The sequence below is a fragment of the Vanellus vanellus genome (genome assembly GCF_965231255.1).
Source record: "Vanellus vanellus genome assembly, chromosome: 13".
In the NCBI taxonomy this organism is placed as follows: domain Eukaryota; kingdom Metazoa; phylum Chordata; class Aves; order Charadriiformes; family Charadriidae; genus Vanellus; species Vanellus vanellus.
Genome location: NC_138918.1, coordinates 17,834,680 through 17,851,183, shown reverse-complemented (window position 1 = coordinate 17,851,183; position 16,504 = coordinate 17,834,680). Strand labels below are relative to the sequence as shown.

At 39.9% G+C, this 16,504-nt stretch overlaps 1 protein-coding gene across 1 annotated transcript in view; it reads left to right on the top strand.

Annotated features, from left to right (window-relative positions):
- Window positions 1-814: 814 nt before the first annotated feature.
- The window catches only part of SLIT3 (slit guidance ligand 3), a gene marked incomplete at its 5' end in the record, with an annotated part of 534,750 nt that continues 519,060 nt past the window's right edge, over window positions 815-16,504 (top strand). The window contains one exon of the mRNA XM_082489776.1: window positions 815-999. Within this exon, the coding sequence (XP_082345902.1) occupies window positions 815-999 (185 nt within the window). The remainder of the gene's footprint in view (window positions 1,000-16,504) is intronic.

Here is a 16,504-nt window from a genome sequence, read left to right as displayed (position 1 = left end):
GGCCGGCGCGGCCCCCAAACTTTCACCCTCCCTCCGCTCCGAAAGTTCAGCAGTTTGGTGACGTCAGGGCCGCCGCAGCCAATGGGCGCTGCGGGTGATATTTTGGGAGGGGGGAGGGGTGGCACCGCGCGGCGGGCGCTCGCTCGCCCGGCTGCCATGCACAGTGAATGGAGAGCGGGCGGCCGGCGGCCAGCGCAGCAGCGGGCGGGAGCGCCGCCACCTCCGCCCCCTCCGCCTCCCCTCGCCGCCTCCCGGTCCCGGCTCCGCCGGCCGCCAGCGCGGGGGTGCGGGCCCGCGGCGGCAGCAGCAGCAGCAGCAGAGGCAGCCGAGCGGCGGGAGGGAGCGAGCGCCTGAGGAGCTTGCAGCGGGGTCGCTTTGAATTCCCAGTCATCTCCTCCGCGGGTTACCTGCCCGGCCCAGGTGGGGCGATGCGGAGCGGAGGAGGCTGCTTTGGAGATTGCCGCCGCTTCTGATGGATGTTTTGTGTGTGTTTATCTCTGCTCCCCGTTTCTCTTTCATCTGAGGACGCATCTGGCTCAAGCTCTGTTAAACTATCTGCCTTCTGGTACCGTTCGTAGATAACAGAAAGAAACCTGAGCCCGAAAGGCAATTCCCCACCTTCTTCCACCTAATATAACCTTTTCAGGCGCCTTTGAAGGCTTGCTGGTGCTCCGGCGGTGATGGCAGTGGTGGGTTCCCTTAGGCTGTACTAAGAGCCTCTTGTTTTCTTTTCCCTTTCTTCTTAGAGGCATTTCATCTTTAAGGGCCGGCTGCTTGCGCGCACTTTTGTACCCACCGAAGTAATCAAGAAACCATGTTGTCTGGTGGAAGAAGTGCGTTTCTGTGCCTTGGAATGATCTTGAGCTTTTGGAGCTTCACGAGTTGGATGCCTGTTGGAGGATGCCCGCATAAATGTACATGTATTGCTTCCAACGTGGATTGTCACGGACTAGGACTCAAAACTGTACCGAGGGATATTCCCAGGAATGCAGAGAGACTGTAAGTAAAAACCGTTAAGGGCTCCTCAAGTACTTGTAGAAGCACCTGGGATGAGTTTCTCAACACCTGCCTAGCAGTGCCGAGTACATACTAGCAGCAGTTTCAGTTATCAAACACGGATTAATGTTTTCAGGAGGGAAGGGGAGGAGCTTTTCAGAAGTTACAGCTATCCTGCTGCTTTTTGGAGGAAAAAAAAAAAAATCAGTTTCAGAGTTCCACCTTTTTTCAGTTTCGGTTATCATCTGATTGGGTTTTGCGCTGACTTGCTTGCAAGGGAGTTCAGAGCTCTACCTGGAGTGCTCCCAGTAATAATCATTGTCAATGCAAACACCAATTTAATATGCAATTAGAAACCTGGATGTTTTCACCTGGTGGCTGGTAGCAGTTTCTCTTTACTTTCTCGGCGTGGTGACTTCACCATGGAAAAATCGACTACTGCCATAAACTAATTAAAATGGATAAGAAGTCACGCTAAAGCAGCCTCTAAGTTCTGTCTTAAACTGCTGTGGCAAAGCTGGCTATTTAATTTTTAATCTACTTCAGGAGTTATGATATCAGTGTAATGTTGTGATGTGCTTCCAGCCTCAGCACAGGAGAATGTAATGAATCTGTTGATAGTAAATCTGTATCATAAGTTCTCAGGAGTTTTTTAGCTCACTCTTTTTACTTGCTTAACAAGTTTCTAAGGAGAAAGCTGAAAGCAAACTTCAGTTCTCTGAAACAGCTCTGGCACTCGCTTGGTGCAGAGGACGGCATCTCTGACGCTGCTTAATGCATAGCGTATGGCATATTTTGGAGTATGGCCGGTGCTAGATATGAAGATGTCCAGAATAGAATGTTAAACAGAGCTTCAGCATGGTTCTGTGCTGAGCTCCATGGATGACCTCAGGAAAGTGCAGTTAGTTGTGGCTTAGCTGATAATTTAAAATGGTTTTGAACTTGTAAGCAAATGCTGTAGACTGTATGACCTGACTTGCTATTTTATTTCCTTCTGGGTCATACAGTTGGGGAAGCTTCAAGCTCTCGAGCAATTTTTCCTCCAAGAAAGAAAGCTAGATGAGGTTACAAAGCAAAGTTTTTGTGGATAGAGTCCTCTTCGTTCTGGGACAGAATTTAGCCTTTAAATCTTATAGCATCCTTGAATGTTTCTAAATGTATTTTATAGTGTTGAGAGCTCTTAAATTATAGCAATATGCAAATTTGTTACTAGACTGTTTCACCATTTTTAATGCTTTGTGTCCATATCAGCCTTCCTTTTAACCTCAACTGTGTGAACGATAGTTTTCAGATGTCGGTGGTACGGAAAGCTTAATTTCTGTGCATGAAACTGTGTACTCCCTAAAATCGATGGGCAGCAACCTGGCAGGAAAAAAAAAAATCAACTCCAAAACAACAAACCCCACAACAAACTGCTGCCAAAGTAGTATACTAAGCCAGTCAGAGCAAGTATGTGTGAGAACACAAATTTCAGGTAAACATGATTCGCAAATGCAAGGTTAGTTGGCCACCTGAGAAGAATTTAAAAATGGTACTTTGTTATTGTCTAAGTTTCTTTTTGCCTAACTGAATTCATTTTGTTACTGGATCTCATTTGTGAAAATGTACTTAATAGAAATGTTTCTTTTCCTTGTCTTCTGTAAGATGCCAAGCTGAAAGAGTAAGTTTCTTGGCCTTGGTATGTTAAGTGTTAAAAAGAATGAGAGAGAGAGTGTAATCACTGTGCTCTTGGTGCTGATTAGTTTTTGGTGTTTACAGATTTAAATTTTAGATGAATGGCTGCTTGAAGAACAATAGTAGCTAGTTCACAATATTCAGTTTGAATATTTCACCTCAGAGATATATTACTGATAATTATGAAATGCAGCTCTGTTGGATGTGTTGTTTCTTTGTTGTTTTTTTTTTTTTTAATAGTGTATTAAAGCATTCAGTGGCTGAAACCTTGTGGAAGTAGCATACAGAGGATCACATAGTATCATTATTCCTTATTTTTACATACAGTCTTTATTCTGTTAGTCCATCACGAGCTTGTTACTGTTTTTAGTGTTCACTGTCTTTTTCATTACAGCTGTGTTTTAAAGCTTGTATCAATTCTTTCAAATCTAGGTTTCTACTAATTGCACTAATTCGAATTTTCTAATGTAAGCAGTAGAGAAAAAAAGACCTTATATTCCCCTGAGTCTAAATTCTGCTCATGGGTGAAGCATCAGTCAGACACTGACTATACCAGGATATCTTTTTTTTTTTTTTTTTTTTTTTTGTCGCCCACAGCAACCTGTAACTATTTATGACATAACACTAGGTTGATGTATAGTCTTTAACTAGTTTGTTTAACTTGTAAATAAAACCAAATTGATTATATCTGAAATGACAAAGATATTCTTAATCTCAGAGAAATGTTTATATGTTGGGAAAATAATTTTAACAAGTTTCTTGATGGCCACACACCAAGTGACTTTTTAGACTCTTATGCTACAAAAAGGTCTTTGCTGCTTTCTGCATTCTTTTGAGCTAGAAATTCCACATACCTGTTCAAGTTGGAAACTTTTTGCTTTGATTAATAAGAGATCTAATGGTATCAATTAAAATATTTTGCCACTAAGCTTTGAGTTATGTTTGTACAAATGTTACAGAATGTTTGGGCTAGTGGAGCCAAGTTAAATATTATTTAAATTTGTGTTAATATGAAACCCGAGGAAAACTGAAAATACAACATTAAGGAAAAAAATGGGGAATATCTGTAGGGGGAAAAAATCTTTTGTTCAGAAGTTCTATTAAATGAACTAGTGATCATCTCCTGATCCCAAGAAATGGGCATCACGAGAGCTTTGATTACTGGTTCTTCTTGATAAAGGTGATGCATGCTTTCTTTTCTTTTTCTGAATGCTTTGAAGATGCAGATTTTGTAAACAGTTGTACCTGTGATTTCTGTCTTGAGGGGAATCCACAGATTAACCACTGATCACAGAAACAGAGTTGTAAAACTAGCCTAAACTTTTTTTACACGGATTCATCTTTAATAGTAGCTTTAGACTATAGCAAGTGGTATTAGGTTTGTGTTGCAATTTACCTTGTTATTACATTCTATGGTAGTCTTCTAATGGTGTGGAATAGGTTGAAGCTCTTCTTCAGTTAGGTTTTGTGAAGAGCTAAAGAGAGGTGAATGTTGTATACTACCGTACAAAGAAATGACTTGGTCTGGAAAAAATAAGTGGTGAAACAAATATTTGTCTCACTTCCAAGGAGTAACTTCCATTTCCGTTTCTTCCAGAGAAGGAACCCTCAGAACAGCCATCTCTCACAGGAAGAGACCTGAAATTAGGTCTAAGACTTTTCTGTAAATTGCAAGATATGATGCTCCACACAGAGCATTGTAGAAGAGCAGGGTGATATAGCTGACCTGGTGTCTGGCTGTTGGTATTTACTGATCCATTCTGCATTTGCTAAGTAACTTAACATACCACCAAAAAAATATCTTTATAGACCTTTTGTGTTGTGGAGAAACTAATAATTTAACTATTAACTTTTGGGGATGGGCACAGTGATTCTTTTATTTAAGCTATGCAACTGGTAAGATGTTTTGTGCTAATAAAGGAAACAGAAGTTAAGTAAATACATCTGTAAAAAATCTTGAATCTTTTGCAATTCTGAAAAGTTCCTTAGGACTGCTTCGTCAAACTCCTAATCAGAGTTTGCTTAGCAGTGCTTCAGTTCTTATATGTGATTATTTCTCTAATTTTCCTCAAGGGAAATGTTTTTTATATATATATAATATTATACATGTGGCATTTTATAACACTTAATAATGCTGATAGTCAAGTTTAGTTTGAGATGATGTGTAAATGCAGTGAGCAGATCAAAGCCACCTGCTTGACAGTTGTATTCTTCATCTCCAAAAGGAGCAAGTGATATGGAGAAGCCACTCAGAAGCCTTCTGGGTCAATATCTGCTCCCTGTTTGAATATGAAGCACTGAGCCTTTGTTTTTCCTTCCATTCATGTCTAGTTCTCTCCCCATCTATTATCAGCATGGAGAGATATATATATATACACATATACCATGTTTGAGTTCTTGATGAGTTTATACTTGGTGGCTTAGAATCTTGTTTAATTGATGGCTCTCCTGTGTTAGTCATTGTTTTGCCTTGTCTTTGCCTCGTCTTTGAAGGATTCTTTACCTTGCTAAATTGATAAAGCTTGCAAGACTAATCTGTTCTGTGCTTTGTCTGAGTAGCTAAATTGAGTGTGTCCACATTTAGGTGCAATTTAGAAGCTTAGTCATCTGCTTACTCTGGAGTTTTCATGTGGTCTGGTGTTTCTGTTATACAAATATATTATTATGGTGTTTTTGGCCTAGGTGAATGTAGCTGCTGAAGTTGCACTGGCTTGTAATAAGTCTTCAACTTCCTCAATTTTGTCTCCAAATTAAATCTAAGCTCCTGTCTTGAATGCTTCCATATTACTGCAGAACGCAATGTTAAACACATGCAAATATAATTATACTGACTCTTACATTGACATTCTGTTTTTCTCAAACTCTTCCCACTAGGGGTTACCACTCGTTTGCCTGTAATAGTCTCCAAACCCCTGCATGGAGCCTTTTTTTTTTTTTTTTTTGTTGGTTTTTTTTTCCCCTTAGGTCATGTGTCAATAAGTAGACATGCATGGCTTTGGCTTTGAAGATCTTGCTCTCAGAGGTACCGATTCTGGGAAAACTTGAATGAATTGTTAATTTAAATTGGGTACTTCCCTTTAACTTAATGCTGACTACTTGTCCTTGACTGGACATTGACATGCACTTGTACAGGATCAGTCTTGCACTATTAAATTTGTTACCTTGTTTTGAAGTGATGGAAACAGGAAGGAGGATGAAACTAGCTATTGTAATTTAGTAGCTACAGAAGCGAATAATGGTCATTGCCGTGTTGTCTGTATTTGTGCAAATTTGGATTAGATTCTGAGATCAAAGGGACCAGACTACTTACTGCAGAATTTTTTAACGTGTTGCCCTGAGACTATTCACTTATTTCATATTCTTACTTTTGCAGCTGAGTATTGATTAATGTAAAAGAATTGGGTGAAAGCAAAGTTGCCCCTCTAAAGAACAGTTGTTGTCTTTCAGGAAGTCCTAAAATATAGATGAGGAGTATTGCTTTTCTCCCCCTGGGACTTGTGTGTATATGAGTTTGGGGGAGTGTGTACTAAAGTCAGTATAGCTTACCTGTATAGATGGATTGTGAGGCCAAAAATAAGTAAATACTAATATTTTTTTATTCACACAGCAAACTGTATAAAAATATTTGTGTTGTACATTGTCTGTCACTTGTAAGTTGATTGCTATGAAGTCATTTGACCTGCATAGTGAGTGCTATCAGTAATCTTTTGGAATGTCACTGCCAAATGTTTTGTTTGGTTTTGTTTGTTTTTTTTTTTTTTTTTTAATCAAGCATTTCCAGTTATGTTTAAAACAAAAATAACCTCTCCTGCATGGCCGTTGACATCTGATAAGATTTGTCTGCATTTCAGTAGTATCTAAGATATTCCTCAGCTTCTACAGAGCAGGAGAAAAATGGTTTTCCCGCAGAAATTTCACAAGAAGCTTGTGGAGTTAAAAGGATGATAGGGGAAAAGAACTTGACTCTAATAAGCGTATTCAGTGAGTAAGTTTTAGTCGTATGTTAAGAATTGATCTTGTTCACTGGAGAAACTATTAAGAAGCCTTAAATCAGGATGTGTTCCCTCCCAGGAACTAGTAGCTCAAATGACTTGAAGCTTAATTTTTCTAGAACTCTTGATATAGTTCTTGCAGTGCCCGCAGTGCTTGAATTTTTTTTTTTTTTTTTTCCTTTGTCTGCCTGTTGCTTCAGCTGATCTTTTAAAATGAATAGCTTTTTCCTAGTGACAGTCTAGTGGGATCCATTTTTTCTTGATTAGGAGATTTAATTATTCCTGAACAAAGATGGAGAATGCAAGTCACTGATTAATATTGTAGTTATGTTGGCTTACTCTTGGTTCACTAAAAACTAATGGAAAACTGTTTTGCTTTGAGTTCAAAGTTGAAATGTATCAGGATCTTTTCCTAGTCACAACCGTATTGTTCTTTGTTTTCCACGTATTACACCCGCTAAGGATGGCGTAATGTTCAGGTAAATTTTCTGAAGGCTGACTTTGAATTGAACTCTGTTTCACCTTTGGCTGAGGACTGCAGTTGACCACTCAAGTAATGTTTCAAGCAAATGAAATAATTTAATTTGCATTTTTTTTAAATCAAATTAAGAAGTAAATCACCCCCCCCTCCATAATTCTTGATTTCCTTTCTCCTTTTACTTTTTTCCTTACTTGCCTCTCTTTCTCTAAATTTGAACCTACAAAACATAACTAAGTCTTGTTACTGAAGTAACTAGCTTTTTCCATTTCAGAATGATTGTGAACTTGCAAGTTCTGGAGCCTCTTTTGTCTTCAAAAGTGCCTTCAGCCTTATTGAGGTACTACACTGTAACAAACCCCTTGTGATTAAAAGGATGATTCTTCCTTTCTAAGTTAACCTGAAACACTCAGATGCGTTATGTGAAGTGCAGGTCTACTGCTGGACTTCAGGCTTGATGTAACAACACCAAGCTGTGTGGTGTGGTTGATGTGCTGCAGGGGAGGGATGATGTCCAGAGGGACCCTGACAGGCCGGAGAGGTGGGCCCATGACAACCTCATGAAGTTCAACAAGGCCAAGTGCAAGATCCTGCACCTGGGTCAGGCCAGTCCCAATCACAAATATAGGCTGGGCAGAGAATGGATTGAGAGCAGCCCTGAGGGGAAGGACTTGGGGGTGTTGTTGGATGAGAAGCTCAATATGAGCCAGCAATGTGCACTTGCAGCCCAGAAAGCCAACCATATCCTGGGCTGCATTCAAAGAAGCGTGGCCAGCAGGTTGAGGGAGGTGATTTTGCCCCTCTACTCTACTCTGGTGAGACCCCACCCAGAGTACTGCATCCAGCTTTGGGTCCCTCAACATGAGAAGGACATGGACCTGTTGGAGGGGGTCCAGAGGAGGGCCACAAAGGTGATCCAAGGGCTGGAGCACCTCTGCTATGAGGACAGGCTGAGAGAGTTGGGGTTGTTCAGCCTGGAGAAGAGAGGGCTCTGGGGAGACCTTATTGCAGCCTTCCAGTATCTGAAGGGGGCTTACAAGAAAGCTGGAGAGGGACTCTTTACCAAGGGCATGTAGTGGTGGGATGAAGGGGAATGGCTTCAAACTGGAAGAGGGGAGATTTAGATAAGATACTAGGGAGAAATTTTTCACTCCGAGGGTGGTGAGGCGCTGGCACAGATTGCTGAGGTAAGTTGTTGAGGCCCCATCCCTGGATGTGGTCAAGACTAGGCTGGATGAGGCTTGGAGCAACCTGGTCTAGTGGGAGGTGTCCCTGCCCAGGCCAGGGGAGTTGGAACTAGATGATCTTTAAGGTCCCTTCCAACCTAAACCATTCTATGTAAGCTTCACTGTGTCTTGTAATACTACAACTACTGAATTATCTCAAACATTGTTTTAACCTTGGGAAGAGGTTGTGGAATGTAGCTCTCTAAAGGGGCTTCTCTTTTTTCTGTTTATTTTTTGCTCCTGCAAGACAAAACAACATTGTTTGTCCTCTTCAAGTTGAAACAAAGCAAGTTTCTAACTTCAGGTGAGGAAGGAAGGAAAGAGTCAAGATAACTTTGGGGAGAAAAGCTAAAGTGAACTTCAAATGGCAAAACTTTTTGAAGAAAAATTATACTGGTGACATCACAGAGAATGACTAGAAGTGATGTGTGGCAAAGATTTCAGGTGATTTTCTGTCTGTACCTTCCTATTACAAGGATCTATAGACGAGCAGTGGATTCAGAAAATGTTATCATGATAGATGTAAATTTTGTGCCCCATCCTCTTGTGAAGTTTTTGAGATAGGCTGGTAGAATGTGCCTCCTGTTCTATTAATTCTTGTTGATTCAAGTGCATGATTACAGTATTATATGAATTTTGGCTTGGGGCTGCTGTTGACACTCCCATCCCTCTTATGTTCATTATCAGGTTTTCCTTGCCAATGTAAGGCTATATCAATTTGACTTTTTTGTTTGTTTTTAAGTAGTTTTCAGGATAAGAAAGGGCTGGGTTCTTGGAATACTCTGGTTGCAACGTAGCCCAAGCTATTCTGTTTACAGTTTAAAGTCTTTTCTCCGGAGATCTGTAACGCTCTGTCTATTTTCAAATCTGTTTTCAATGTTGTCCAGTCAGACCTATCGTTTAAGATCTTGTATGGCTCTCAGGAATGGCAAGAACTTGCTCTTTCCCATTGAGAAATGGACTTGTAAGCAACTGACAGTCTCTTTTTTTTTTTTTTTTTTAATGGTACTAAATACATAAAAGATCTATCTACCTATTTACGTAAGGGAACAGGCCTGTGATCTTGTGTTCAAGAGTAAAGTTTAGATGAGTTGAGGGCCACCTCGGTAGAAAAGAGTTTAGGAGACTGATTTCTTACCTCTGCCAGTTATTTTCTGCTTTTTCTCTCTGCCTCCCCCCACCCCACCCCCTGTATCTGGTCTGTCAGTTGTCTCTGTCAGAATAAAATTGTCCTGTATTTTGGTTTTACACCATCTGTTTGGCTGCAATATATGTTTTTATTCCTATGATTGATAGATTTCTGGAGCTGTTAATTAGATTTTTACCTTTTTATCTGTGAGTTGCTTCTTTTTGAGACCTTAATTTAAATTTGTCTCAGGTGGAAATAATTTTAACCGATGGCTATATTCTTTTCTTTCTGTCACTGATGAAGAGACATTTTCAATAAATATCAGCTCAGTTAAAATGAGGAAGAAAACTCAGTGCTTTAATGCTGATCTTTGTCTTTCCATCAAGCAATCTGTAAAACATAACCGAAACTTACTTCCAAATTGGTTTCACAGTTTGTATTGCTCATCAACTCACTTTTACCTATGCTTTCCTGAAAATTTGCAGTACTGTTGCAGAAATGATTCTTAACTTACTTACTAGGAGAGCCCTCTGTGCTTCCTCCGGAGAGGTCAGTATGACTGCCTTCCTACTTCAGTTGCACGGTGAAGAATCAACCTTATGGAAGTAGTATCAGGTTACTAATGAAGATCCTCGAACACCTATTACATGTATTTAGAGTCCAAGCAATGCTGAGAGTTTTGGGAGAGAGCGTTGTTACTGTGATATCTGGCTGGCTGCTATGTGGACCTGTGTGCAGTCCAGTTTGAGATGCAAAGCTTTCAGCAGTGGTGCTATATTTAGGAGTTTAGTTGAAGAGACTTTAACCCTCTTCTGTTGTGTGGGGATACTGCAGTGATATTATGTTGTGACTGTACATACAGCCAATCACCCAAAAGAACAAGACAAACCAGTTGCCTTTAATTTTTCAGACCGTTTTCTCTGTGTACCTTCATAGTTGTTCCTGTATGCATAGACAGAAGATGGGTTCTTCTGTTTCAGCTAGGACTCCATGTAAATGGAGGGATAAATTGCTCTGGAAGTTAATGATTTGGAGATCAGTAACCTATTTTAACAACCTGTGAACACACTTGTAGAAGAGGGGTGGGGGAGGAATGATGATGAACTTCATTTCTGATAGTTGGGGTTCCTCCCCCCCCCCCTTCCATTTTGATGCTCTTGCATGGGAACAACTGTCCTTATTTAAAAAAAAAAAAGTCACTTCGCAAAATTTTGAATTTCCTGTAATTTTCATGATATCAGTTAAAAACACATAATGCAAGTTAGTCTTCTTTAGAGTTGAGGACAGCACTTGCTGGACCGATAAGTATTGTTTCATTGGGTTGTCTTCATGCCTTTGCTCTTTTTGTCTTTGCTGAAAGCCCTTTGGGTCTTCCTTGTACAACACTTAACATGAAGAAATCTTGAAGTAACATAGGGTTGCTCCTATGCACGATAACAGAAGTGGTAATAAATTTCCTATTAGCGAGTCTGAGGTTCTGATCTCCAAAATCACAGCACTGTAAAGTACAATTTTTAATGTCTGGCTCCAAACTCTTTTTTCCAAGAGCTAGATTCTGTCAAGGTTGGCTGCTTTACTTGGGGGGAAGGGGCTGGGTGGAGGGGAAGAGTATGTGAATGAGCACTCTTATGAAATGTTTCAAAAGACAAGCATTTAACTATTACAGAAATATGCTGAAAGCAGAGGCATAGGTGCATTCTTGGTCTTTTTGCTTTATTTCTGTGGTTGGTAAGGAATGTGTATAGTTAACTTTACAAAATAAATGTATTAGTAGATTGTAAGGCATTACGGGTGTATTTTGTTATGGGACCCTAATAAATAACCTTGACAGTTTCAAAAGATACAGATGGTGAGTTGTGAGCCTTACACACTTTCTTGGGTCATAGTAAAACTAAATACTTTAAGTCAGTTCAGCCGAACTGTCCTACTGTTATGTTTTCACTGACACTTTCTCTGGGTATGCACTGGTGAACAATGAACACCCTTCTTGAAATATGACTCTGAGAAATTTTAGCAAGAAAAAGCTGCGTACTGAAAGCAGTCTTGTGTCTTCCTGTTAGTCATAAAGTATGTTTTGCCTGGACTTTAGTGGGACCTTTACTTATGGATTGTTTCTCAAATTTATCTTTCATCTGTGCGATGGTTTTGTTTAGACTGGGGAGGCATTGTAATAAGTACATTTTTGAAATGCCAATTTTGGAAAAACCTAGATGAAACATCTTTGGTGAGGGTGGTAGTGGTTACAGCATCACTTAGCGAGGTGGGAACCTCTGGGTCACAAGCTTCTCTGAAATAGTCGTAGAATCATGAGAAGCAGCTAGCTGTCTCATCCTCTTGAAGTGGTAGAGCTGGTTAGAGATGGTGTTTTAAGAATATAGCTGGGAAGCAAGAAAGAGAAGTCATTATAAGGAAATAGTACAGGGAAGCAATTGTGCATTTCTGAAGTGCCTAAATAAATGCAATAGGGAGGCAAGCTAGAGACTAGAATAAAGTGGTGAAAGAAATCACAGAAGTAAAATTCTTGAGCAAAGAAAACTTGTTTTCCAGAAGTGGAAATAGATATTGAGAAATAAAGCCTTAAGGCAAAAGCTGGATCTTCAGGGTGAGACAAAAACACACATCTGGATGTAAGTTTCTCAGATAAGAATGTGAAAGTATAAGACACAGCCCAGTGATCCTTTGGAGTTGTAAATTTTAATAGATAACGTATAAGAAGGCAGCAAAAGATAAGCCGTAATCAAGTGTCTTATGGACTTTGAGGGTTGTTTGGTTTTTGTTGTTTTTTCTTTTTTCCTGCGAAGTTCTCTAGCTAATTGCTTATGAAGTTTTTCGGAAGTTGAAGATGAATTATTGCCAGTTGATGTTAACTTCCTTTTACAGAGCTAGACATTTTCCAAGGTTGTTCTTCCATAGTTCTTAGGTATATAATAGGCTTAGTGCACAGTGGTTCTATAAGTATGAGTAGTTTCAGTAACTTGAAACATCAGATATGGGTGCCAAGCCTTGCTTAGAAAAACTTGAGTTTTGTGTTCATTTAGTAAACTTTGTGAAATAAATTCAACTTCACTCCAGCAAGTCAACAGTTGAAAATCGGAAGTTGGAGGAGGGAGGACAGGGTGGGGACAGGGAAGGTGGGAATCTACTTGAGAATGAAGATAATTGCTTGTGGTTGTAACATCTGGATGCTACTTGGTTAAGTTAATACAAAACTTCCTTCAAAATTTAATTTTATATATTAAAAATGTCCTATAGCTTTTACTGCAACTTCTTGGCTTAATCTGCTGCTTAATGGCTACGGTGGACACGTATACTCAGTGTGGCCTTTCTTGGAAGGGACAGAGTTGGTGAAACTGGATGCTTGTTAAATTGAAAAAAAAAACTTGAACAACAAGGAAAAAAAAAAACCCCAACCACAGACACCTCTCTTACCTTTCCAGGAAAAGATCTCCTGGGAAGAGTTTCTAGTCCGTGCATGTCTGAAAGTGAGCAAGGAGATGAAATCAAAGCTTGATTTTCATGTCAGGCTTCACTAAAATAATTTGTTGGTAGAACCTTTTTCCCCAAGTCATCAAGAATTACGGCAGCCAGAAGCAGCTGTGATACATTTCAAGTCCTAAACATCAAATTGTCCATATTGGTGAAGAGCACCTAGACTGATAGCAATTTCTTCACTGCATTATATTTAGTCATATACCACGTAATTAAGTGAAATACAGGCTTAAATGCATACCTCAGATATTGTCTCTGTGGAATAACCAAGAATTTTGCTGAAGTTTTCATCCAGTGGCTTTTGGGGGACTTGTTGGTTGTATGTTTAGTGTGGTGTGTGGCTTTTTTTTTTTTTTTTTTTTTTTTTTACCAAATAAGCCTATTGTGATTGATTGCTTTTCACCTTCACTCTTCTACACACTTGTCTTTTTTGTCAATTTTGTTCTTTCGATTCTATGAACAATCTTATGAAAAATAGTAATTTTTGTCAGTCCTTGTTTCTCATTTTATTTATTGCATTCTGTTTTAGAAATCTTCAATTAACATTAAACTAACATTAAACACACTGGCAAGTATAAGTATTTGCCATAAATTATAGTAATGACGTTAACTCTGAAGAATGCTTTTCTGAAGTTCTGTTATCACAGGTTATAATTTACATTGATTTACAAGGTATTCCTATTTGAGATAGGGATTGTGAATTCATTTGGGTAACCTTTGAAGTCCAAAAGTGAAGAAGATTGAAGTGCAGGCACATATCTAGTCATATCCTGATGATGATGACCATTTGATAGTTGAGTGAAAATATGGCCCAAAGAAACGTTTGACATTATCTTGTTTCTACCCATATAACTGCTTGGTCTTTGTTGGAGTAGCACTTTGGAATAACCACCTAATGTCCATACAGCCAGTTGGTGCGTGTTGGATGTGAAAGATGAGATACAGTTATAAGATTCAAATAGGAATGATTAAATACAAAAGAAATGAAAGGAAATAAGTAAAAAAAAAAAAAATGAAGCTTTTGTATATGCAGCTGTTAACCTTTGGGGTTTTTTATATAAATGAAAATGATGCTTGAGCTAATATGACACAGTACTATATACTTCTTTCTCTTTACAATGTGCACATCCTGGCTTCTTCATATTAAATCATGTTTCTGTAGCAAATGTATTTTAAATTATTTTCTATTGTTTTCTTTGTGCTTTGGATTTAAAACTTTCTACTAATACCTTATCTCCCCCCAAAACAAAACCCAACAAATGTTTTACTCTTTTCTTTATAGAAAATGCGGAATCGTAGAATCTTGAGTGTTGGAAGGGACTTCAGGAGGTCTTCTAGTTCAGCTTCTGATCAAAGCACGGTGAATGTGGAATTCAGACCAGGGTACACAGGGATTTGTCCAGTTAGGTATTGAAAACCACAGCACCTTTATGCAACCTGTTCCATAGCTTGACTGTCCTGATTGTAACAAGCTTTTTTTATACACAGCCAGAATCTCCCTTATTTCAATTTATGATTATTGTATCTCTTTTGCTGCGTACTTCAGTAAAAGAGCCTTGCTCCATTTACAGAGTAACCCCTTTGTCAGTATTGGGAAAGCTGCCCTTCAGTCACTCAAAGCCTGCTCTTCTCCAGGGTAAACAAGCTAAGCTTCCTCAGACTCATATTATGGAGTCAAGTCCCTCGATCATTACAGTGGTATTTTACTGGACTTGGCTCAAGTTCATTAACAGCTTTCTTGGACTGAAGGGCTCAAAACTGGACACAGTATTCCCTGTGTAATTGAGAAAGACACTATTCTCCCTTAATTCACAGGTTTTGTTTCAATATAGAAGGCTGTCAGGTTGATCAAGTGTGATTTAACTTTGGGAAATCTGTGGGCTATTTTCAGTCGTCTTCTCTTCTGTGTGCCCAGAAATTGCTTCCGATACTGTTTGCACTGACTTTCGGGGGGACCAAAATGAGGCTGATGCTGACCAGCGTGCACTTCACCATATCATTCCTTTTCACTGTTTCTGAAGGCAAATGTAATATTTACCTGTATCAGAGCTGTCACAGCAAGGCTGCATGGTATCAGCCAGATCTCCCGGCTCCAACAGATGCATCTTGTCTGTTTCTACAGGCTTGTACAGGTCAGGATTTCTTAAGAGATCCTTGGCTTGATCATCTGCTACTACTGGCTGTTCCTCTCCTCCTTGAACCTTGTCTTTAGACGGAAAGACTTGGGAGTCTGTGTCAGTGAAGACTTAATACAAAGAAGGCATTGAATACCTCAGTCTGTCACCCTCATATTTTCCTGTTTATAGCTAATGTACTGCTAAAGCTTTTCTTGATGACCCTGGCTAGTTTGAATTCTAGCTGAGCTTTGACTTTATTAATACTATCACTTAACGCTTGGGCAATGTTTCTGTACTCCTGTGTACCATGCTGTTTTCTGCACTGGAGCTCGGTCATGAGATGCCTGTTTAGCCAAGGTGGTATTCTGATACACCTGCTCGTTTTCCTCTCAGTATCTGGATAGGAGTGTTCCTGTGCTAAGGTTATTCTAGGCTTCTTCCCACAGGATGTCACCCATCAATCCCCTGAATCCTGAAAAATTTCAGAATTCTGCAAAACTGAATTTTGCTATCCTGTGGTCCGGGCTCTATGGTCTGCTACTTACCCTCCTTGCACCTCTCAGCATTTTGAATGTCATTGTCTCATGATCATTAAAGCCAAGGATTCTACTGAACGTCTCACTCCCAACCACTTCATTTGTGAGTAGCAGATCAGAAGAACTTAACCCATGCTTGGCCCATTTTTAGCATCTATTTTAGGAAGCTGTGCCTGACACACTCTGGAAGCCTCCTGACTTGTTTGCCTGCCTCTGTGCTGCCTTTCCAACGGATGTCAGGGAGACTCAAGTTCCTCATAAGAGCCAGGGTCTGGCTCTCCAATTGCTTAAAGAGGAATGTTGTTCCCTCTTTCACCCTGAGTGGGTGGTTGGTAACAAACTCCTACCATAATGTCACCTTCCCTGATCTCTGCTCTGATCCTGCACACTCAGTGGTATTCTTGCCCAGTCCAGAGGAGCTCCAGGCATTTGAGCTGTTCCTTCATGTGAAGGGTGGCATCTCCTCCTCCTCTTCCTTGCTTGTCTTTACTGAGAACCCTGTATTCAGCCATCACCAAACATAGTTACTTCAACGGTGGTGTATTGCTGCATCTGTAGTCAAAACTTTAGCTCTTCCTGCTTGTTTCATAAGCCTTGGATTTGTCTACTGGCACATAAGGTTGTGCCAGTACAACCTCTTGACTGGTTTTATTCTTCCTGCAGGCTCTTTATCTTTCACATGGGCACAGATGACACTACCAAGTGAGATCTGGAGCACATCAAGAGTAACTACAAAACTTGGAGGACAAAGTTGAAGGGCAGGGAGTGTAAAATGTGCTGTTAGAACATTGTTCTGCCAGCATAACATTTGCTTTATATATAATAAAATCTGCAAGCTGTAATAATTACTCAGGAGTTCCTGCAGGC